This window comes from Phaenicophaeus curvirostris, chromosome 10 (genome assembly GCF_032191515.1).
Source record: "Phaenicophaeus curvirostris isolate KB17595 chromosome 10, BPBGC_Pcur_1.0, whole genome shotgun sequence".
NCBI lineage: Eukaryota > Metazoa > Chordata > Aves > Cuculiformes > Cuculidae > Phaenicophaeus > Phaenicophaeus curvirostris.
This window is the reverse complement of record NC_091401.1, coordinates 1263977-1289763: the sequence shown is the minus strand read 5'-3', so window position 1 is coordinate 1289763 and position 25787 is coordinate 1263977. Positions and strand designations below refer to the sequence as shown.

Here is a 25787-nt window from a genome sequence, read left to right as displayed (position 1 = left end):
TGTCCAGTAACAGTTTGTCTTTGAACCTAAGTTTTCTAGTAAAGAAGGGAATTGAAGGCCTACATCACTGCGAAGCACCAATATTCTCTGGAGTATCTAAGCGCAAAAATGCTAGAATGGAAGTCCAACCTACACTTACATAATTCTTCGGTTATATACTGGGCTTATAATTTCTCAGAAGCATTATTCAAAGAAACATTTTGTCCCTTCTCGATAGCTGCCTTCAGCAACTTGTTTTATCCATCCTTAGCGCTCTTAAAGCTTCCAGCTATGGGACCTAATCCCTTCAAAGTCTTTATCCTAACAACGCTGCAATAAGGAAAAGCTCTTATCCCTTCATATGCCTGGGAAACAGGTACAGGGAGATTAAGTGACTTGCTCAGCATGCAGGAAGCCTGTGGCAAAGCGGCCCAGGCCTCTTCATCGCCATCCTTCTCCTCCCCTCTTTTTCAGCTACTGACTCCAAATCAAGGCTCACAACCTGTTTCTAACAGCAGGAATTATTTTCTACCCCTCAGACTTAAACAGTGAGAAATACACAGTTAAAGGCTGCAGCATGAAGAAAGTGCGAATTACATCAGAGCTTTAGCTGGTATCAGCTGGCAAAGCTCAGAGGAGGGGGCACTCAAAGCTCATCGATGCAGCAGAAGATTTGACTAATGATTCCTATAAAAAATTAAACGAAGGAAGCATTTTTCTATAAATCCCAGCTTAATTCCTCTTTCCTCAAACCCCTTCTCTGTTATTCAAATAAAATAGAAAATTGTGCTGCCTCTCTTCCTCTTCATTTCTTTACTGATCTGGTACCATATTTCTGTGGTAAATAGTTACAGTTGCAACCAAACTTCTGTATATTTAAGCTACTGTTCTTCCATTTGGACCCCTTCAAAAGCCATCAAACCATTTGGGCTTGACTCTTAAATGGGGTTGGACAATCTATTGTTCCAAAGGCATTTAAAAACCAACCAACCAATCAATCAAACAAACCCCGCTTTATTTAATTGTAAAACAAATCAGAACACTTTCACAGCTTTGCACTCTTAAGATTTAATGCTAAAACAATTATAAATGCAAATTCCTACACTACTTCAGTGACTACCAATGTCAGTGAGGATCCTGAACCTAACGGTAACTGTAGAACCAAGCTGCTCTCACAGCGTCCCCAGTGCTGAGAATGTTCATCTGTGAACGTATCTGAAAGTTTTGGGGCAAGGAGGATTTCTAAGGAAATAAAGGAGCTCTATAACACTGGGCGGGGGGGGGGGTGTTGCTGCTAGTTTTGAACTTGCTTTTTTTATTCCTTTGCATTAATAGCTAAAAACTTTTCCACTGCTAATTTGCAAAGGGAGACTTTCACCAACAATACTTGGAGTCTTCTGCTTTATGGTGGGATTTGCTAGTTCCCAGTTTTCTGTTAAACTAACCACATAGGATTTTATTCCTGCAGTATGTCAGTTTGGCCAGCGTTAGCAGAACAGCTTTCTTAACAATCAGTTTGGCCGTGCACAGTTTGGTACAGCCCTAGCAAAACCCAGTCTAACTGAAGAGGGCAAACTAAAAATTCTGTGCTGGCCTATTTCCATGCCTCCCCTCAAAGAAATCGGTGTCTTTGATACCTAAACTCCTCAAAGTTCTGGGCCTTCCACACCTGTGTGCTTAACTGTACAAAGTCAACAATAGTACAAGCCGAACGCATTTGTCTGTGGACAACTGTGTTTCTGTTTGGGAATATACATGTGTGTGTGTAGAAATCAAGACATATTATAATAGCACTTCCTACCCAAATTGTTGCTTTTCCCACAGTGAAATGGGATAGTGTCAAATGGCAGTTTCTGTTAATCTTTCAAAACCACACACTAATTCTGCCAGGAGAGATTCAGAGAAAAGACAACTTACTTCTATCACCCCGATAAAACTAAATGTCCTTCAGAATCAGGTTCTTGGCCTTCTTACAAGTAGATAATGATGTTCTCTGCCATTAAGGTGAGAGGACTCTTCAGAGAGCCAGTTTCAAGACAGATGCACGCAGGAAGGTAATTTGCTTTACAGTTCAGCTGCCCACTAATTGTATGTATTTCAGATTTCTAGCTGATATCCCCCCTCCAGTTATTAACTAGATTGTTTTAATAGGCTAAGTTTATCCTTGTTTTCATTCTACTAATCTTACTTTCACGAGGGGAAAAAAAAATAAGCTGCTCTATGGGACTAAAGAAGGTCATTATGAAACTGGTTAGAGTGAAAAGATAATTAAGTAGTTGACAGAGCAGTATCAGTGTTGGGCTAGTGGACCTTTGCATTCTTGGGCTGGAGGGATTTTCAGACTATGGAAAGGTGTTTTCAGCCTTCCAAGATTTCATAGGGAGAGCAGAAACATGCTTCCTTCCCTACCAGGGAACCGTTAGTGCTTTAACACAGATGATGTTCTTAACCATGCTTTTCAGCGTTCTAGCTGAGCCCTTCAGCATTCAGTAAAAATGTGATGATTGCCAATTAAATGGGTACAGACTTGAACTTACACTCATCCCGTTCTATTATTATCCATTTAAAAATGATTCCTCATGCTGTTTGTAATAATTGGGTAGTAATGAATAACAGTGAATTGGTGGTAGAGAAAAAACAGACACATGAAAGGAATTAGCATTTGAGATGTCTTAATTTTGTGAAGAAAGCTCCGCTTCAAACGCTTTTCTGTCCCCAAATGTGATTTTCATATACTACTACCAATATTCTGCAAGGACTCTCCCTTATTACAAAATATTTACTCTGATCATCAGCCAAAGAATAATACCCTCCATTTAATGTCCTGGGAACATATTTAATTAAATATTCCCACCAGTTTATTATGACTACATTGACCATCTGGTGTGCTAAATATGTACACAGAGGAACCTTAAGACATCATCTTTAATTTGATCACCACTCATTACGCTACTAATGACTGACTGATTTATCTTCTCCAGTATCTTCTATTCAAGCCAAATATGTATTACTTACAAGGTCCAAAGCACCTGAGTTCCAAATCGAGGCAGTTAGTTCAACCAAATGATTTTTCTTACAAACAAAGGAATTTGCCAGAAAGTTTTGTATGATTTCCATAATTCCTCTTAACTGAAGTCTTCACAACAATCAGTTGTGGTGGCTCAGGAGGGGTTCCTGTTAGTCAGAAAAGCAGCATAAAGCAGCATAAAGCTCCTATTCTGAAATAACAACACTACAGATTTTTTACAGCTGCCTTTTCCCTTGCTCTCATCTTTTGTAAAGGCTGTGGCTTAAAATAAAGTCAACACAACACGATCCACATGTTAACCACAGACCACACTTTGCAAAGCTGTCTGGATTTTCCCGAAGAATGATTAAGGGTGTTAAGGTGCACACATTTTAGGTTCACAAATTAAAATCTCAGACCTACACAACAGAAGCCGACTGTCTAACCGATGCTTGTGTTAAGCGATGTCCTATCCAAAAAAGCACCTGCACATACCAACCAGTTCTACCATGGCATTAGATCCCAGCTGACCAGTCTCATCTTCACATTTAACTGGACAAAAGAAGTGTTTAATGACATTTATGGAACTAATGAAGCTGCAGCCAAGTAGACAGTCACCATTATAACCTGTAACCCATCAGATTCACTGCAAAAAAACGCAGCCTGGTACTTAAATTGCAGTTTGGAATTGCGTTGACCCAGACCAGAGTAACCAAATTTGGGCTCCAACACACTGTGAGATGGGTTTTAGCTTGTACACCGTAGCATTTGCCTCTCCGAAAGCAGTGGCAGTGCTGAGGGTTCCCCTTCTCTTCCCAGCAAAGCAAACGGCATATTAGGTCTCTTGGGGAAGAGCTCCAGGCTACTGAGCACCCACCAGAGCTGGTGAGCCTGCGGGGCAGCCCCGCTGCACCTCACTGCACAGGGACCTCTGCTTACCTACTGCCAGCAAAGCAAAAGAGGGAATAAAGCGATAAATACGCTGAAAATACAGTCAGTATCCTTGCTGTCATTTTCCTCTCCAAGTTGGAAGAAGAAGGAGAAACACAATCTGTCTTGGAAACTATAGGGGAAATATATAAATACCAAATAAGTTGCTACAGAAACGTTTCTGAAATTGAGGACTCAAGACAGAGTGCATTTGAACAAGCCAAGGATATTAAACATCCTGGTCTGCCAGATACTCAATTCTCAAGGCGCTGTTTTCAACCTCTCCAGCGGTCACTTAAGGACGCAGTTTGGTGGAAATGGTCAGCTTTAAGCAAAGTCCCAAATCCTGCTTCTGAACATAAGCTGACGTACTTGAAGTCCATGCTGCCATGCTACGTTATGGTTAGACTTCACCTGTGCTCTCCTGCAGAAGAGTTAAGAGCATCCACTATTTGTACCCTTCCCGGGAGCACAGGCTGTAGCCCAAGGAGCACACGGGCAGCAGTTGGCAGGGAGTGGGAGGGGAGGATCAGGGTAGAGTTCAACTCAGCCGTCACCTCTCACTGAGTCACAGGCTGATGCAAAAGGAACTGCTGTAATTTGTTGCTGCCTGCAGCCAATTAAAAGTTAACTCTGATGCAGAGCAGCAAGGAAGACTCTCAAAGGAGCGGCAAGACTGATTTGCTTTCCCTGCTTTTAAGTAATATTTTTTGGATCATGGTTGTTTTCTGTGCCTGTCTTTTGAGAGGCCCAAAGCAAAACTTGGAGGTCTGGGGGCTTTCCATTTCCCTATAAATTACTTCCCACATTCTTGTTGCACTTCAGGAGGAAACAATCTATTAACTTGCTCCTTTTTTTTTTTTTTCATTTAAAAGATCAACAACAAAACAGCTGAAAGTCACATTTCCATTAGCAGTAAAATGTTTTTGTAGCCTTGCTGTATATATCTATTCAGTGGCAGTTTCATCACATCTGAGCTTTATAGGATAATTACTATCCTTGCTTATATTAAAGCTTAATTATCAGGAGGCTTATTAGGCTTCAATCTTCTCTAATGACTTGGCCAAGAGAACTACAGTGAACCGTGACTATCCTCCCTTTTCATTCCTTAAGCAGCACTCACATAGCACACACAAGTGTTAAGAATGAATAGCAAAAGTATCTCTGCATAAAGCCAAACTTCTGTCCCTATTTCTCACCAAATGTCAAATTCAGTTCCCGAAGAGCTGCTGTAAAACACAACTAACACTTACAAGTGACCATGTCCTTATTACAGGTGCTCCACCTTCCCACAGGGTTATGATTCATATATAATGGGTTTCCTCCCCAGTTTCAACATCCCTCAATTACTGAAACTAGATTCCATTTAAACAGTCAAATATATTAAAGCAATGAAAGGAAACTTCTCATTTCAAACTCTCGTTGAATGCAAAGAAACAAATCCCTAAAGCATTTTGAATACAATAAAACCACAGTTTGAAAGGCCTCTGAAAGAAGATCTTTAAGACTACTTAGCCAAGTAAATACTTTGTCAAACTAACGTGGATTCATTAAATACTGCCTAACAGAAAACAATACAATCCATACGCGAACACATTTTGAGCACTTTAAACGTGTAAGATATGTCTGTATCATGACAACCACCTCTCCTGAACTGTCTCTGCTGTCCTCATGGGATCACTGACAGCCTTGTAGTTTGCACTCTGACCATGGTATCAGAGATTTTTATCTCACCATCCATCCTTCTCTCAAAACTTTGATTTTTTTTTTAATGAACACATGTGCTTTACACAAAGACTTATGTTTAAGTCATGTTTACAGAACCCCTGGTGTGATGACAGAAGCTTATAAACATACTCTGTGGATCAATGCTGAGGCTGAGCTACAGCATCTGAGTTTCAGATTTAGCTGAGATATTTAAATCAACACTGTGCACACCTGTTTGCTCGCAAATTGCTACAGTCCAGAAACTGAACTTCAATTTTGCTTTCCCCTCCCCAATAAATCCATAAGCTTCTTCTAATTCGGTTCACCTTGGTTCTATCTTCCAGTCTTGTTACTCTGCCTTTTGCCGTTTGTTAACATGCTCAGACACTTTGCTGACATTCTGTTGCGAGTTGCATCATTATAAGAAGCCCTTGGGGTTCTCCAGATAAAAGGAGACACTCCATGTCTGCTGAGTAAGTATTGCTATTTTGCTTAACAACCATCTGAAACTTAGAAGTTAACTATTTTTACAATTACAAAATTAACTACTTGTTCCTCATCTCCTTTTCTGGAAACAGAAGGAGAAAAGTTTGAGATTTAAACTTCCTAAGCTTCAAAAGTCAAAGACTTAATCAAAACCTGAACTGTCCTTATTCAAGTGAGAAGAAGAAATTGGTGAGAATCATCCTTGGGAGAAAGCTATCTGTTTACAGCCAACCATAAGGTCCTGTTTATAATACCAAAGAAAAGGTCAGATCGCTGAAGTGCTCCCATAGATAACATTCTCTGCCCTCAAAGCTACTCTTCAGGCTCTCTTTCCATCCATATTAAAACTTTGTCCTTCAAGGGATGTAACTCCTGCTGTTGTGGGGATACAGATGGAGACTGTAGTTTAGAAGCATGTTATTCATGCAGTTTGTTTCCATAAAAAAGCTAAATAACTTTCTACAGCTATCCCAACTAGATACGAGGAACAAGATCCACCTGCCCACAACAAATCCAGCCTACCTACAGCAAGATTCAACTCACTGACAGAGCTATTAGGTTTGGGGGTTTTAAATTCCTCTGTGGCTCCTGGGCCCTTTTCGATTTGAGTCATCACGCCGGTGGCAGCGCTGCGATGCACGCCCGGCACAAGAGGTTTCAGATATACAGTCCTTCAAACACTATTGGGAAGCTTGTGTATGGCAAACGGGAGCATCATGACGCACCACACGAGGAGGAAACGCGCAGGGCTGTAACCAGTTCCCTAGGTAACAGATGCCATTAAGAGAGAACGCGGTACCAAGGTGGTAAATAAATAAATGTATACAATGAAGGCCACCAGCATGACTGACTTTCCTGAATACTGTAGAGACCAGAGAGGGCAGAGCACGTAAATTCAGGCACCTTGTATCTGCGAGGAAACAGAAAAATTCCTCACCGATTAGGAGATCAAATAGAGCCCTCATTCACAAGTTCCTTTTAGACAGCCAGGCACACTGCCTCCCAGCCCTTTTCCTCTTACCTCACCACCACCTTCCCAATTCTCTCTCGCATTACGAACAGCTACTAAGCAACAGGGGGTTTGCAGAGAATGAGTCACTCTCGTGTGGCTGCTGCGCTGAGCGCAGGACGGAGATTACTGACCTGACAGTGCACAGCCCCACAACCACTGAGCTTCCAGATAACCGACACGGTCACTGAGTGCCACAAACTTAATAACGATAAGTGCTTTGAAAGGACACAGCTGTAAGTCATGCCTTGCAATTCGCACAGACAGATGTGTTACCTTAGAAAGAAAACTGCTATTTGTTAGATGCACAGTTGACACCTGGCATTAAGCATTCCGTACCCACTGACCATTCCATTACAACCAACTAGACAATAATTAACTGAGATCTTATTTAGCTGGCAATATGAAATCCTTAAGCCTTGGACTGATAGTAAAAACTTTGGAAACTAAGAAAAAGGGCAGTGTGACATAACCGTGCAAGGTCAGTCAGTTCCCAATGCAAGTAACAGATTCTGACATAACCGGGAGTATTTCTGGCAGGAGACACCCTTTCAACTGAAGTTTTACTTCCTGCCCCCTCCAGCAGGATAAATGGAAAACAGACGGTTTATCCGGGAAAAACCTCAGGAATTCATCTCAACCATTTCCTTTCTCCAGGCAGGACTGACTTCTGCTGCAGAACTGAAAGAGATTTGTCTGCCTCAGCCTTTGTCTGTTATTCAAACCGTACTTGTATGGGAGATTGTGAGGGTTCATGTAACACTTTTAACGCAAGCAAAGCTCCTAGGGCACCAGGCAGCACCACTAATCCTTGCCAACATGCTTTGCACTAGGTAGTCTTACAATCCCTAAGTGAGAATCGGCCAAAGTCTATCTCTGGCACAGGTCCCTCAATCGTGAACCAACCGAGGGATGAGATTAACTAGAAAAGAAAGAGCTGTGAATATGAAGACTCTTTGTGTCTGCATGAAAACCTTAATATCTAGGTCTTTAATTTAGCCGTGAAGTTCGAGAGTGGCTGAACATCTATAAAGCAATTTAGTCCAGGAAATGAACAGAAGTCATTTTCCTTGCTAAGTTCAGTAGAAATCACACTGACTCTGTGGGAAGTATCTGAGACATCCTTTGCAAAGTACATTTTAACCTGTGAAGGGACTTGTTCAAATCAAAACACAATTCTCTCATTGTTTGTTCTCTTTAAAACCGTGTTAATTCAGTTTCATAGTCTTAGAACTCACTAACTTCCCAAGAAGAAAATTAATAATATACTCAAAAAACATTAAAATTTGTAGTCTCTACCTTCTGTGACTATTTAAATGAGTAAGTTAAACAAGACAAATATTATCAGAAAGATAACCTACAATATAATTGGGAAACAGATTCTGAACCCTAATTCCAGTGTTCGAATTGAGGAATAAATTACAGAATTAATCCAGCCTCAATGAAAAGACCACATTTAATTTTTCCCATCAGATTTCAAGTAAAACCAACTAACAGCTTGCGAGCAATCCACTGAACAACAATTCTGAGGCATTACTTGCAAAGGAAATAAAAAAAATATGTTAGATGCTTAGACTCCTCATAGGCAATTCCAAATGGAAAGTCAAAGAAACAAGAAACTGTTAAGTATTCACTTCAAAATCATAAAGGTTACTAGTGCAAAACTTTGTTATACGGGCTAAGGGACTGAAGTAATTCCACATATAGGTATACGTGAATGTGTGTGTATGTACGTATCTCAAAACCTCAAAATCAGTGACCATCAGAGCTGAGAGGGAAGATGCTAGACACTAGATTATAAACAAAACCATAATGGTCTAATATTAGTCAGTTATCGATTCAAATGGTTAAATGGAGGCTAGATTCCAAATAGAAAACCTGAACATCAATAAACCAATCCTTGTTGTAATTCAAACAAACTTGCAATGGCTTATAAAAGTAAACTGTGAAATAATAGAGCTACACGACACAAGAAGTCAGAACTTAATGGTGTTTCAGCCTTGGTCTGTGATCCAAGCTGCAGTTCATTTGAAAACAACAACCTCTATTTGAATGCATTCAATTTTTATCAATTACTGCTAAATCAGCTTTAGGATAAAGTATATATTCGGTGATGATGCTAATACGGCCACATTGCTACAGGCAAGTTATCCAAGCAAATGAAAGGTAATCTGTAACTTGCAGAAAAAAAAATTGTTAACAAGCTCATCTTCTGTGCCATTGCTAATTTTAAAGGTTTTCTTTCTGTTTATTTTGTTCATATAATCTTTCTATAAAGTCACTAAACACTAACAGATTTTTAAATCTTTCATGAGTCAAAAGAACAGCATACAGTTCCCAACAATGAACCTGTAATTATCACAATCTCACCAACACTCAGCCGACCACGCGTAGTCAAAGCGGGTTCATTTCTTGCTTTGTGCTCACACAGGGAAGTAAACACAACAGAAAAAGATGATCCGATTTCTTTCATTAAGGGAGTGCCTGTCTAGTTTTTGACTCCTCTCTTGCATTCTGCTATAATCTTCTCAGATAAAGCTGTACCAAGTTCATAGTTTCTCTCCATTAAGTTTCTTGCAGTATCAGGACCTCAAAAGTACCAAAAGATCTGAATTACTGCACAGTACCACGGCTTTTTAAAAATACATGTAAGTTGAGCTTGAAACTCGAGGAAGAGAATAGTTTGTAAGCAGTTATGCCTATCTTGGTGCCACATAACCATGTTTTATGGCAATATCGCAGAGAATCTGCTACATACTTCTATACACAACCTTCCTGAACAATCCTGCAATGCTAAAGAACCTTCCCATGCTCTTTGGTGAGCATTTTTTCCTAGTAAGATTTTGACTAACTTTTAATGAGATTCAATAGATTTGAAGGGCCTGGGCCTTTTCAGAAGTTTGCAATACCACTTGTTTGGTTTTTTTTGACAACTTCATCTCAGCCTTCAACCTTGCTCATGCAGCTTTACATCTGGAACTAATTAGAGACATTATTTACTTACCTATGCGATGGCACGTGCAGTTAGTTCAGAGATTTGTCTTGAATGCAGCAAGATTACTCTCCTACCATCAGAAAGGAAATGTAGCCAATCCGACACAGGTATTTCACTTGTGAAAAATGCCTTGATGAATTGCATTTAATCTGAACAGCTTTCTAATCATGTAAATTTAGAGCATTCTGTCAAGTGAATATGCCTGAATCACACATATTTAGTTTAACTCAGAATGAAAAAATGACAGCAATTGCAGTGCTGTGTCATGATCATAAGAAAGCAACTATGGTAAGAAATTACTGCCCCAACTCTACAATATATGAAGCAATGTCCAAGGGCAGAGCTCCATTTACCATTTCAGATGTCCTGTGGTGCGACTGGAGACAATCAGCAATGTCCAAAACAAAAGAACATTTTTGCTTGATTCAGTTATAAGAAGCAGCAAATAAAGTAGGCATTAAACTATTCTGACTGTATCCATTAAACACAGACACTTTCCAGAACATCTAACCTTGTACAAACGTACCGAGTCAAACAAAAGGAGGAAGAGGCAGGTCTGAGTCTGCCAATTCTGGCTTTTAGGGACTGGTCCGTTATTACGCTGAAGATGTGTATGGGACTCACTTACAAATTTCTCTGTGGGACACACGACAGAATGAAATATATATTTCAGCAAAGGTGCCAAACGAAGTGTATTGGTAATGGCTTGCTTTATTTTTATTATTTGTACTTTAGTTTGCTTGGAGACAAAATGCATCCAAGTAGGACACATTCAGTCCACTGCTTCTTTATTTAGAGAACAAATTCATGCTGTATTATCGTACTCTGTATACAGTTTCTGCCTTGTCTGTGGTTTGGGTCCCCACTGAGCTTTGATTAATGCCAAGACTGAGTCTTATCCCTTCCAGTGGTCTAACACATCAGCGATATTCAGAATTGCTCCACTAATGCCACCACCTCCCACTGGGTCAGGCTGCCCAGGGCCTATCCAATCTGGCCTTGAACCCCTCCAGGGACGGGGCAGCCACAGCTTCAGTTATTCAGTACTTGAGTATTTTACACACTGAATTTCTCCTGTTACACTCACGATACAGACAGCCCAAATATATTTGAACCCAGGGTTCATTTACTACTAGGTGCAGACCCTGATCCTCAGGCTTGGCTGTTGTGTTTTCTAACTTGTGAACAACTATCCAGAAACTGCTAAGATCATTAGGAGAGTAAATATGCTTCTGCAATAGCTATTACAGGACGAACAGTTCTTTATAGTGAGATTCCTGGTATGGCTTCTGTTTGTAATCTTTGCAAATATTTAAATCCCATCCCATTAGGCACAAATTCTGAACAATGAGTTCTATACAGACACCATGAGTCAAGAGATCTCTGTCTTTTTTGTTTGTTTAGCTTGTTCACTTATAGGGGCAGCAAGCATATTTGTAGATGATCAAGTAGAGCAGAGACTCTGAACTCTACCACCAAACACTAACAGTTTTGATGTAGTTCTGTTGTTCCTTTCAAGCAAAAATGGAAATTAAAGGAACACCTAACGCTCAATCTCAGCCACACTAATCCTGTGAAAGCAGTGACTCACCTAGTAATGGCTTTCCATAAATCAAGCAGCTAAAAACGACTAGAGAGTGTGAAACCATTAACACTTCCTGTAGTGTAAATTCTCTCACTGCATGTGAAGAAAGTCTGTGGCAGTAAAAATAAGAGATGAAGGTGTCAACACCAATCATGTTTAGCTATGTTGTTAACAATTCAAATCTTTCTCCTTTGGAGCGTATGGTTTTAGAATGAATTGTTTTTTAAAAGGAAACCTGAGGTTTCATTGCTCACTGAGTCCATCTGTTTTCTTCCCAGCTATTAAAAGAGAAGTTATTGATACAGTTAATTGTGTGTGTTGCCAGCATCATCTCATAGTAGTACCCTACTGTAGCAATGTTTTCTCTGTTATCATCTACCAGATATCAGCACTGAAATGGAAATGCCTGGTGGCATAATTGAAAATATACCAAAGGAAAGACATACAGTGCTTTGGGAAACAGAAAGAGATGGAGGAGAAGGAAACAGTGTGCTTCTGAGTACTGCTTTATAGATGTGGAACATGATAAGATAGAGGTTGAAAACTGTATTTTTCAGGTCCAGTATCTAAACTTGGCTGCTGAACTAAAATGGGTGGGAAAAAACATAATGAAAAGCCTTTGTTCCAACATCCTGGTTAACTGCTTTTGAAGAAATTAAGGAATTTGCTAATATGAGGTGCTAGTCTACTAGCCCTCAGGTACATATGTCATCCTTGATAACAATAACCCAAACAAAAGGTTTTTCCAGAGTTATTCACCCATGAACTGGCTCACCAGAACGGTTTCTGCCTCTGTTTTCCTTTGATAAGCTCCATGTATTTTTTACCCTAGCAGGACCTAATCAGACTATTAAAGTGACTATAAGAGTTATTACAATTACATCAGTCTCGCGTCAGCCTGAGAGGGTCTGGTTGCACTTCAAGACGCATTAGGCTGTAGTCACCAGCACAGAGCACTGCAACTGAGCAGAAATTCAGAACTGCCATGCCAAGGCTACATCTACACCACATAAGAGAGGCTGTGCCAGACATGAGAAAAGAAATCCCTATTCCTGCTAAAAGCCCTTTAGGTACAACACATAATCTCACGTACTTAGCTAGCCATCTAACTATCCTGTACCTCCAGCAAAACCCCACTCTTTCCTATTTCCCTCTTTAATGTTTGAACCTACTATTTTCTCCAGGTACTTTTTTACCTTGTCATAATCCATTAACTTCATGTGCTTTGATCCCTTCATAGGGAAATTATCTTCTCCCTTCAAAGATATTTTCTAGTGAGATCTTTTCCCCAGTCCATAGCTTCTGTTCCCTTCACACGTCACAGCATGAGCACTTCTTTCTTCTTCCCCCCCCCCCCCCCTTCTTTACTAATTTAATATTTAAGAAATCAAATTTCAAATTAGAAGCAAGCCAGGCAAGTTTATTCCTGATTGTACAAGATGTGGCCCCTGATGAAAAGCCTGAAAGACGAGACATTGTGCACACACAGCTGGAACAAACTCACTCCACAAAAGGTTTTGCAAGGCAGAGCAGTTATAGGAGAGCAAAGATAGTCAAAGGTAGTCAGAATTAGTCATAGATCAAAGGTGAGGAAAGAGGCAAAAAAAGAAAGAGCAAGACAGAGATGGTTATGCTTTACCCCAGTAACCCACTTTGTGAGCCTCACTCGACCTTTACTTTTAGCAGCATCCTGCTGTTACAACCTGTTGCTCCTCTAGTTCGCTCACGGCTCCATTGGTGCTCGCTGTCCTCTGCATCTCCCAGCGCCAGGCGCCAGTCCTCATAAGGGAGGTGCTCCAGCCCTCGCATCATCCTTGTAGCCTCCTCTGGGCCTGTTCCAACAGCTCCATCTCCTTCTTATGTTGAGGATTCCAGAACTGGACACAATACTCCAGATGAGGTCTCACAGGAGAGGGACAGAGGGGCAGAATCCCCTCCCTCGCCCTGCTGGCCACGCTGCTGTGGATGCAGCCCAGGACACGGTTGGTTTCTGCGCTGTGAGAGCACCTTGCTGGCAGCGTCCCCTTCTATGTCATCTCTACTCCCCTGATGTTATAGACACACAGCTTAAAGTGACTGTTACTGTTTCATTGTCATTAAACTTTATATAAAGGACACCTCCACACAGAGAAGATAAGCACCAGTACATCCACGCAGGCATCCTGCTGGGAAGAAACAGATACCCCTGACAGCCCGACTGCCTGAACTGGGACAACAGCCACCTCAGAGGGCTGGAAATGAGGCCCCATAAATGCTGAATTCCAGCATTTTCATTGTTCTCCATTTTAGATAGCCTGAAAAAAACAAACAAAACAAATTGCCTATCCCAAAACAACCCATCTAACACGCACACATGAAGACATAGCCAGCTTCTCACAATTTTTATTTCTAAAGACAGAGCAAAGCACCGAGTTGTCAAATAGAACAAGCTTTGCATCATAATGATCATACGCAGAACAGCTCTTGCACAGCATCACGGACACATCTAAATCAGGCACTTCCCATACACATTTGCACAAAGCAGCAGTCATTAAAAACATTGGCAATCTGAAAAAAATCTGCACGCTTCTAGGCAGAGGTGTTTGTTCCTGTGCTGAATATCTTCCCACCTAGAAATCTCACATTTCTCATGAAGCATTAATATCTTGTCTCATAACCTTTATAAGGTCAACTTACTTGTCTTTTTGATCTCTGACTTAAGCATCCTAAGCCTTTATCTGAATACGTTCAAGAGCAAGTTCTATATAAAATCTATGTAGTATTTGGAAATGCAAAATACACCACCTTCTGGAAAAGGAAAGGCTTCTTGAGAACTCTATTTTGTTTATGGTGACAACTGTAAGGAATTCCCAGTTCCAAACACCCCTCACTACTTCGGCAGGGGCCTAGTAATTAAAGATAACTAAACAGAGTCCTTGAGTCCTTTTCTTTTTTTAAGGGAAAGGAGAGCCACCTACACTATCTTCCCTTTGTTCCACTTTGAAGACAGGAGGACAGAGACAGCAATAACCTCTGTCCTGGTGCAATAGCGGGGCAGTGTGGTGTCTGAAGTAGCAGTGGGCTGTTCATCTCAGTCTGTCCTTGTGTCCTCTGCACTCAGTCTACAACATAACGGAAGCAGCAGCGATCCGTTCCGTCCCAAAGACACGCGATCCCTGGGTCAGCCCTGCTCCAGAGCTCCTCGGCAGACACGGGTCAGCAGCAGAAGCAAAGGCATTGCCCAGGTCATTGTTCCTGCGTGAATACCACATGAGAGATTTATCATGCTGCTTCATTTTTAGCAGTACAGAGATCCTGTTTCTCTTCCCTGCGCTCAGTACAAAGCCAGTCAGCCTTTGTCCAAAGAGCTCTTCAACTGGGAACAGGGAAAGGCTAGCTTAGCATGACCACCTCTCTACCTCTGTGTGTACATACCAATACCTAGAGTTCTACGAGCTAATTAGAAGACTTTGGGAGAAAGAAAACTTTGCTTCAATTGTCAGGTCTTCTTTATGAGACAGGAGTGGGTTGTTTGGTCTGCAAAGAGGTCACTCCATCTCTCATGTGCCTAGTAGTTGTGCAGATGCTGAGGTATCCATGACGCTGCCATTTGAGATGTGAGATTAGCGTAAAAGCAGTCTTCTACGTCCTGACAATTCTCATTTTTCTGTTCTGCTCCCAAGAGAAGAATTTACAAGGTTGGATCTTGGCAGCACAGAAAATGCAAAGGTTTTTCTGAAATTTTAAAGTTCTGCCTGGCATAGAAGAGAGTCAAGGCCCTCACCTTACTTCCTCACATATTCTAAATTAATTTTCTACTGACCTCATCCTACATCCAGACTTTTTGGTTATGAAAGAATGGCCAAGTTTGCCAAGTTTATTCTCTCAAAGAGACAGCCAAGAAGAATAAACCCTGATTATTCTACTTTGACCAAATTAAAGGAAATTGTAGCTCAGAGCATACAACAAAAGGGAATTACCGCAGTCCTGTCCCCTGTCACCACTGACAGCCTGTTTGATACGTTTCTGCTGCCAGAGCCCCAAACCACATGCTGCCATCCCAGCAGAGATTTAAAGGAGGGATGTTTCCACGGGGCCTGGTACCTCTGGTTCCCTGACAGAGCACAGGAACAAAAGGATTTCCAAGAGAGGAACTCTGCTCCCCCTCTCTGGGCACAATGCTCCCTTCCCCAAGGGGCAACCCCCCTCTAGATTCACGCACACACACTTTCTGCTTGTTAAGGTCTTTCCTCTGCCCAGACACAGACAGCATTGGATTCTGTAACTGTGTTATGTTATAGTATAAGTCAAAGTGCCTTCTTCCTGCATGACAAGTTTCACCATCCACACTGCTCATGAAAGAGGAAAGGGTGGGAGAAGGGGCTCAGGACTGAACGCAGGCTTGATTTCTAAACCAGTGGTGCTGAAGGAGATCCTCAGTTGTCTGGGAGTCAGCAAAAAGAAAAAAATTCAACTCGCATAGTACATAACTGGCTTTGTCAGGTGGGGATTGAACAAGAAAAGCACCTGTCAGCTGTGATTTCTGTTAGGAAGTCATTCTACTGCTAAAACATTTCAGTCTTTGCACAGAAGTTAAAATCAAATCCCCTAGAGGTAACTGCATAAAACAGATTGTGACAACAAGGGCAACGAATGTGCTAATGTAAGGGTCTTCTTCACACTGATGCTGTAGCCAAATATCAATCATGTAGATGAAATACAAGAGGACTGGCATGAAAAATGTGCAGGTCAGTGTCAACATGCCAAGACACATGGAGCATATTCTTCTGCCTTTCCAATCCTTCCTCTTAGTCTCCCTAAAATGTTCAAGGCAAAGAGAAAAGCATCATAATGTGAAGCGACTTGAAATATTTTTGTATTCATGCCATCTAGTAAACAAAGTTGCTGAAAAACACCATTGTGTGATCTGCATACGTGTGTGGGAGACCACATCACAGCTGCCGGGGAATGACTGTGCTGCTCCTTGCTGGAAAGAAGTCAAACGTTTCAGAAGCACTTTTACAGCCTGGTGGAACCTCTGCTAAACGCTCGGGACAGCCAGACTGTCGGTTGCTTCCAGGAAGATACGTGCTGATTCATCCTGGCCGAGCCGGCTCTCAGGCCGAGCTCTCCCTGGATCAGAACGGCGCTCGCCTGCCGCCCTCACACCAGCTCAGAGAACCCCGCTTTGAAATCCTCCAGTAAGCTTGTGGGCTATAAGACATCATCAAATCTCAGGCAGCTTTTGAAGAGTAGGAAACGACCAGATACCGAAGCCTTCTGGAAGGACTGTTGTGTCACTTGGTGCACTTGCAACACTCTCACCCTGGACTGGGGATGCAACGTCGTTCTGCCAGTGTTTCGCTTACTGATGCTCAATCTGATTCCCGTTTAGGAATCTTTGCATTTTCACCATACTGAACTCCACTTCTGTAAGCTTTGATCCCACTCAGAATGTTCAGCAGCACAGAGCGCCACACAAACCAGCTTAGCCCCTCGCTGACAGCACGAAGGGCTTTATGCCTTTCAGGGTTAGATGACAACTTTGGTTTTGCTGCTGTTGATTACAGCTCTTTGTTTCTTTGCTTCCCTTCCTCTTTCCCCGCCTGAACTGTCGCCCTGGATGGCAGCTGCTGGGTGCAGCGACCTGCTCTCTGCACACCCTGGGAATAGATGCTACAGGAGACACGTGAAGGAAAGAGAAGGGGGAACCATTCTCAATCAGAGTGATTGGCAAACCTAGCTACAGATCAGCCTAAAAGAGAGTGCGTGTGTGTGGTCTTAGAATTCCCCTCTAAACACCAAAACAACATGCAAAACGCTATCCTATGTAACATCTGCCACCAGCTGGGGGTAACAGCAGCTGAGGTTTGTGCTCTCAGGCAGCAGTGCCCTTTGCCTCACTGCAGCACCCGGTAATTAAGGCCATGAGTAGGGCCAGATTCACTAGCATGATAAAGAGGAGCTATTTCTGTACGTGAATTCAAATGAGCAAATGCAATTTCTAACCATTAACCTCCTGAAGCAGATAACAAGCGGACTTAGGGATAATTACTGATTTTCATAGTTTCTAGGAAAGCTTCACCAGCACCCATATAATTCTAAAATGCTGGCACATTGTCTGACTCAGGACCTCAGCGTCTAAAAGGGCAAACAGTGCATTACCACCCACCCCCCCTCCCCAAAGCCAGCATCCTGGCCTTTCTGTGGGTGCAAAGGAGATGCTACCAGCAATTCCTCTCTCTTCCAGTCTTCTGCATGTGACGGTGAGATTGCCCTCTCTTCTGTTACAGATCTGGACACCCTAACTTGAAATAACCACATACAGCTTTATTAAAACATGGAGTTCACGCTACTAAAACAGCATTTACAGGGGGAAAGAACAATAGCCTGCCAAACCTCCGAGCTATTGCAAGACACAGGGTAGAGGGACAGGCACAGACATCAAGCCACGGAAGATTGCATTGAGTGTGAAAGATGAGAAAGCTCACTTGCAGGGAACCTGGGTTTTGTTCTCTGTGGGAGAAATACAAACTTTCGCATTCAAGCCAAATTCAATAATATATTCCAGTTTTTAAACTCCCGCATCTCCTCACTTCCCAAATACCATATGCTTTCCTCTTCTAGTACAGGTATTTCTGTGGCATCCACTACCAACAAGTTGAAGATGAAAATGCTACCAAGTTACCATGGGTGAAAAGTGAAAACCTTGAATGTTTGTGAAAACAACAAAGTTTCATTAACTTCAACGTTTTCAATTTTGACTGTCCTTTTCAAACAGAATCACAGAAGTGCTGAGGTTGAAAGGGACCTATGGAGACCACCAGACAATCTTACCGCTCAAATCATTACTGAACTTCTACTTTTTCCCTTTTCACTTACAAATGCCTAAGCGGTAGTTACTCCAGATGAACAGGACAATATGCTTTAGAATTTGGAAAAGAAAAAGACAGCTCACAGCCTAAAAGCACAAAATCACAGAATAGTAGGCTGGAAAAGACCTCCAGGATCATTGAGTCCAACCATTGCTATCAACCACTAAACCATGTCCCTGAGCACCTCATCCTTTGGTCAGGAACCTCCCTTCTAATTATTTCACCCATTATGGAACCTACAATATAACTGCAAGTGACCAAACACTTCCTTGTCATAAAGGAGTGGTTAAAAAAAAAAAAAAAGAACACCTTGCAATCATTTAGTGGTTGTTCAGTGGATAATGGAAAAGAGTTGAGAGGGCTCAACATCAGGGAAAAAGGAATTGCATCACTGACAAACACCAGCCTAGTTAATTGCTGGTAATGGCTACAAATAATGACAGTAGAGAGTACTGAATGACGTACGCGAGAGAATATTCCCTCTTTACGCCATAACTGGCTAAAATGAGCAGCTCAGTCAATCTGGAACAGTCTGTACTGCCCTTTCCAGGGCACCATCAGCATGTGGCTAAAGCTGTCAGTGAACATCATCTCTGCGTTCTGCAAATGGTGGTGGAAGGAAGCGGGAAACAGGTTTAAGGCATCGCTCTCCTTTTTTCAGCCGTGCCTGTTCCCCCTGGCCTAATCATCAATTTTTCAGGAAGACCTTAATTAACTAAACCTAAAAAGGTGGATTGCTCCTTTGTCAGGTGAATTCAGCTTCTATTACAGCCACTTCAAGTATCCTGTAAGTCATTCCTCGGCTGGAACTACCTGTGCTGAATGCCTGGAAGGCAACAGGAGTAAGTTACGGTTGATACAGAATGAATGAGTGTTAAGTCACAAGGAGAAGGACCACTGAACTAAATATAAAGGAGCACCATCTACCTCATAGTAGCCTGTTTTTAAGAATGTGTATCACGACACATATACACTTTGTCTGTACTCACTACATGTGATTCCCAGTTGCTTCTGTTCTGGGGTTATTTCCTTTGCCAAGGGCCTCGAGACACCATTCAGTTTGATCTTTGCACTTTCAAACATCACCCAAGTACCTAAGAGATTTAAGACCAACTTGGGCCCCCCTTATTTCAAATGGCAAGTGAACGTATCAGGAATAACACTTAATGTCAGCTGAAAGCTTTCATTTTTAATGCAATATACGTGAAGAAGATCCCTGTCTGCCTGATGGCACAAAAGAGAAAGTCAAGGGAAGGAAATAACAGCCACAACACACATCGTTCTGTTGACGCTGCAGAGGAGCAGACTAAACAACAGCTCCTACTTCTAATGACCTTACTTTGATTCTCTTATTCAGAGCTGTGAGCCTTAGAACCAGCAAACGAGGGAACCAGCGAACCATACAAAAAATGGGGCCCTTTCCCCTTCTCAATATCCTCTTCTCATGTACCCAGCCCCACTCCATTGAGTCCAGCCTGGTTATTTTCACTACAAGCTCCACTACAACCCTTAACCGAGAACAACCCACTCCTTTATAGCTACACTCATGTGAACCAATACCACAAGACCCTCAAGCCATCATCCCTCTTGGCAACTGCAGAAAGGGGGAAAAGTCAGCAAGCGTCAAGACTGAATTTAGATTCTCTGGGTCTGAGGCAGCTGGCCAAGAGATGCAAAACCCTGAGAGCTCCAGTGGACTTTAAGTCTTCCTGCCACCATGGATTTCTGGAGCTCTTCTGGAACATGTTTCTAAGGGAACACAGACACTTACCAGCACTGAACAGCTGCACCACTTAGAAAATTTACCCCTTCTATTCCATGCTGGTTACACTTTGCTAGCACACGCACCAGCGGTGCTCACTTTCGTAAGCCACTGAACTCCCTAAGCAGTGGATCAGGACTGTGCAGAGAATAGTACTAAATTAGTTTGTCTCTGCTGTTCAGCACAACAGAAGGGCAGGGTAGGGAGATTTTACCAAGTTTCATAAAATTCTGCCCACAAAAGGAGGACTAACTACAGCTCTACAGACAGCAGGAGACCTTGGCCATGCCATTCTCCTCAGAGCTACTGAATACACATTCAGTGAACAGACTCATTACAATTGCTGGAACCATTTTAATCCCATCTGACTCCTCCAGGATGTACTCCTTGCTGCTCTAAAACAGGCAGAAGGATTTTTTTTTTTTAAGAAAGCTCTTGCTGCTATCCTAGGAATGAGGTACAGGGAGATTCTGCCCCAGGGAGAGCCAAGTGCTTAGCTTTGCTGCTTGTCTCACACAAGTTGTTCCCTGCAGTAAAGCACATTTGTATTGGATTAATGTAATCAAAGGCACCCTGCTGTCTGGTCACTGACCTATCTGTAAACAACAGATGACATGATGCCACGAGCTTCTATTATATATAATTACCTATTGAGATGTGACCAGTGTAAAAGAAACAAACCCCTCTCCTTCACCTGATGCCATTAGCCTGTTTTTCACAGAGGAACAAAGCCCATAAGAACCTCATCTCCCTTCATTGCTTCTCACGTCTCCTCCAAATAAGTTGGTCCGCTCTCCCTTACACCTGGAACAATCTTTTTGGCTGCACTGGCATGGGCCAACCCTTCTCTGTTCTTGCTTTAGATCCCTCTTATATCCATCTCCTTTCATTTAACCTTTTTATGCCACAGCCTCCTCTCCTCCGCCTGCACCGAGGTGCAAGATGCCTGCTAGCTGAAAGCATCAACCTACGACACTGCGACAGAGACCACAGGAACAGCCTCCCACCTGATGTCAACCAGTGCAGCTCTGCCGGGGTGACGCACAATGAATCATGGAGAAGATGGTGAATAAGGAACACTGTTTACTGATTTCCAATACAAGAGGTACGATCAGACAAAACCTGCCTCTCTAGCTCAAAAACAAGAGGAAGCAGCTTGCACACCCTGCACAGCCCAGCTGTGGAGCTCCTTGCAAATGGAGCGACTGAACGACTGAACACCTTCCTGCAAGAACAACGAAATCCACTGGGAGTCAGGAGATACAAAAGCACTCTCCTCGGGTTCTGCCACTCCCTGAGCCGTAAAACACTGAGAACTGGGAAAGTATTCTGGGAATACCACTGCATAAACACTGTGTTCCTGTACTCTGCCCTGAGCACTCCTTGCAAGCAGCTTTGGGGACCAGCACACCAGAATGGGTGAAGCTGTCGTCTGACCCCGGAGAGGAGATCTTTATGAACACTGGTTGGCAGCCGCTGAAGCAGCATCATGCCTCGTGTGTGTCTCTGTAGGAGAAGAGTCAACATTTGCAATACTCTACAGGTGTAACTGCAGAAGTAATCTCCACAGAGGATTTGGTGCTCACTAGCTTTTATAGTCCAGTGAACTACAACCACAGCTGCTGCTAGAAGTCAGTAGCTCATACACATTTAATCCTGTTGTTCATCAGTAACCCAGAAGCTACTGGGACACGATATTCATACAGATGTTAAAAAAAAAAGTTTTCATTACAATCCTCCCTGGCAATGAAACAGATGCCAACTGACACAGCCAGTGACAAGCTGCTTATTTGTCTTGGCTTTGTTTTGATTATCAAACTAGAAGTTTATATTGCCAAAACAGACAAAAAACACTTTCCTTTTTTCTTCTGCTTTTTTTCAGAAGTCCAGTGCACTCTCCCTCTCTCCCTCCAGAAGTATGACCCGGTTATATTAGCATCCCCCTCTCTGCTTTATTTACAAATGCTCTCAGCACCATCTACACACACCCAGGCAGAGACACACACGGGCTAAGTTAAACCTGACTGGAGTTACTGCTTTGTGTCTGAACACCCCAGTCTGTATCACACTGCAGCAGCAAACTCCTGTATTGATGGCTGAAGATCAGCTCACAGACACACAGAAGTATTTTATGTCACCATCTAGCTCTTGATGTAAACACAACCGGGCAACGGAAGCTTACAATGAACCAGCTCTTGCTAGATGGAGTTCAGTATTTATATAAGAAAACTTCTTTTACACAGCAATATTTTTTCTTTATTTCCAAACAGTTCTCTGCTTTGGAAACCTTTCAGCCAGCACGGACAAAAGCTTCTTGTCTGAGATATTATATAGGAAATAGCATTAAAGAACAAAGGCAGCATTCGAGAAGGTGTGACTGGAGACTCTATCATGACAGCCCCTCATGAAACACAAACAGGTGGGTACTGGAAATACTTTAGAAGTAATTTAATCACTGATTGCCGAGACCGTTTCCACTCCTCATCTCCTCTGAATCAACCAAGCTCCAGCCCTTCCCAGCCCACCCGGGGTGTTGGTCCCACACGACCCTGCAGCATCGCCCCAGTGACTCCGTCTCAGACACCGCCGCCTGCCCCTTAGGAGCCGCTGGGAACGAGCAATGAATCCAGGCAGCAGTAAAATGATGCATTTAGCTACCCGAGCCCCTTTGTGAGCCACCGGGGGTCCGGTCGGTTCCCACGTACCTCCGCACGCTTGAGAACCGAGGTGGGGGGCTCAGCCCTGCGTGGCAGCGAACGCTTTCGTTAACGGGAAAGGTAAAGCCTTGGGAGAGATACTGGGAGAGAAGGGACAGGAGGGAGGGGGCTATGGCCAGGCGCTGCTGCCGGGGCTGGGGTGCCGAGCGGCTCAGCTCCTGCCGGGCAGCAACAGGCGGGGTGGGGGGCTCGGGCCGCCCGCAGCCCCCGCCCCGGGCTGAGCCGCGCCCCGGGACCGTCTCGGGAGCACCCCCGGAGCATCCCCTGGGCCGTCCCCGGGGCGCCCCCCGGGAGCTCCGCACGCCCCGCGCGGGGCAGGGCAGGGCACTCACATGGCGAGGCGCGGGGCCGCGGATCGGCTCCTCAAAGATGGCTTTCGGGCAGGCTCCGAGCGGGGCGGGCAGCGCTGCCGGCAGAGCAGGGGAAGCACCGGCTACTGAGCATGCCTGCGCCTCGCATCACCGGGAGGGAGCGCCCACGCGGGGACCCCTCCCCACCCCTGCCCACCCTCGGCCGGGGGGACGGGCGCACGGGGAGCCTCCCCGGACCGCCCCCGACCGCCGCACCCCACCCCACCCCACCCACCCCATCCCCATCCCCATCCACATCCCCACCCCATCCCACCCCATCCCCATCCCCATCCCCATCCCACCCCGCACTATCCTGCCCGCATCTCGCCCCATCCCGCATCCCGCCGGGGCGCGGTCACTGGAGTCAGACACACTCCAGGCACGAACCTTGCAAGGTTTCATAGAATCATAGAATCACCAGGATGGAAAAGACCCACCGGGTCATCGAGTCCAACCATTCCCATCAATCACTAACCCATGTCCCTCAGCACCTCGTCCACCCGTCCCTTAAACCCCTCCAGGGAAGGGGACTCAACCCCCTCCCTGGGCAGCCTCTGCCAGGGACCAATGACCCTTTCTGTGAAAAATTTTTTCTTGATGTCCAGCCTGAACCTCCCCTGGCGGAGCTTGAGGCCATTCCCTCTCGTCCTGTCCCCTGTCCCCTGGGAGAAGAGCCCAGCTCCCTCCTCTCCACAACCTCCTTTCAGGGAGTTGGAGAGAGCAATGAGGTCTCCCCTCAGCCTCCTCTTCTCCAGGCTAAACACCCCCAGCTCTCTCAGCCGTTCCTCATAAGGCCTGTTCTCCAGCCCCCTCACCAGCTTTGTTGCTCTTCTCTGGACTCGCTCCAGAGCCTCAACATCCTTCTTGTGGTGAGGGGCCCAGAACTGAACACAGGGTTCGAGGAGCGGTCTCCCCAGTGCCGAGTCCAGAGGGAGAAGAACCTCCCTGGACCTGCTGGCCACGCCGTTTCTGATCCAAGCCAAGATGCCATTGGCCTTCTTGGCCACCTGGGCCCCTGCTGGCTCATGTTCAGTCCCTGTCAACCAACACCCCCAGGTCCCTCTCCTCCAGGCAGCTTTCTAGACAGACTTCTCCTAGCCTGTAGCTGCTCAGGGTTGTTGTGCCCCAAGTGCAGGACCCGGCCTTTGGCCTTGTTAACCCTCATGCCATTGGTCTCAGCCCAGCCAGTGCTTACTCCCAAACATAAAAAGCTGAGTTGTCAGGACACAGTTCCTACCCACGACACGGAGCCAAACCAGGGGCAGGTAAGCTATGAGAACAACCATCGGCACTGCAGTGACTGTCTCTCATGCAAAAGAGCCAGTGTCAGGTCTCTGTGCTTCTGGCTCTGACTAACTGCAGCCTTCACCTCCCGCTCAGCCTCGATCCAGGCACCCAAGCTCCCCCTTGAATCCCCTTCATTAGCGTTAGCATTTCTCTTGCACACCCCAGCTCCTGTACAGAACAGAACTGCTTCTGAAGTGGAACATGCTCCTTTGCCCTTAAAACCAAGGTCATCACATACCCTCAACAGAGGCAAAGGAAGAAAAAAAAGTCAGTTTTTCAAGTAGTCAGTTTTTTAAGCAATAGGAACATAACATTTCTGTCCCCAATGATACCTTGTTCCATTTCACTTGTCAAAAGATGCTCCACCAGTCTCTGTCTTCACTAACTCTCCATCCATCCCAGTGACAGGTAGCACAAGCCTTTAAAACCCAGTATCTACCCAAGTAAGGCGAGGGTTTGCTGAGCACAGAGAGGAGCCTTTATAAGCACCCAGACCTCAGATTGTGGAGTGCATGGTGAGGATAAAGTACATCAGTGTCATCAGAATGAATCTGTGTCTTCTGCATGAAGAAGCCAAGGAAAAGATAAGTTGTTCTTCAAAGCAACAGGCAAATGGGCGAACAAGACATCGGCCCCAATTTCTAAATTTGATTTCAACCAGATGGATGTTTTCATGAAGAAAGAAAGAAACCATGGAACGTGACAAGCCCCAAGCAGAGGTTCACAGCCCAGACACCAGCACACCCAGTCATTGCCTAAATTGAGGCTCGGATGCTGTCACAGCCTGGTCCAGATGCAACCCCCCAGCTTCCAGCTCTGAAGGGGAACCTGCCCCGTGGGAACAGTGGAAACCCTCAGAGCCACTCAGGCACAGGAACCTCTCCCTGCTCCCTTCCCTGCCTGACATCTTGCTCACTGCCTTAAAGACTCATCGTACCTGCTGCCATTGGAGAGCGATTGTGTGTCTTCTCCTAAAGCTAATGATTTGCATGAATAAGTAAATATCACTTAGGGCAGTGCTTTCAGCTATGTTTTCTACAAGGTTTGCTCGCATATTGCACTCATAACAGCCTGGCCCTGGGAAACTTCATGATGGCAGTAAAACACACTTCAGGCAGG

At 44.2% G+C, this 25787-nt stretch overlaps 1 protein-coding gene across 1 annotated transcript in view; it reads right to left on the bottom strand.

Annotated features, from left to right (window-relative positions):
• LOC138724796 (vesicle-associated membrane protein 2-like) overlaps positions 1–23452 on the bottom strand; it is a 36333-nt gene extending 12881 nt beyond the window's left edge. The window contains exon 1 of the mRNA XM_069865077.1: positions 23364–23452. Coding sequence (XP_069721178.1) covers positions 23364–23365 — 2 coding nt within the window. The 5' untranslated portion in view covers positions 23366–23452. The remainder of the gene's footprint in view (positions 1–23363) is intronic.
• Positions 23453–25787: the final 2335 nt, after the last annotated feature.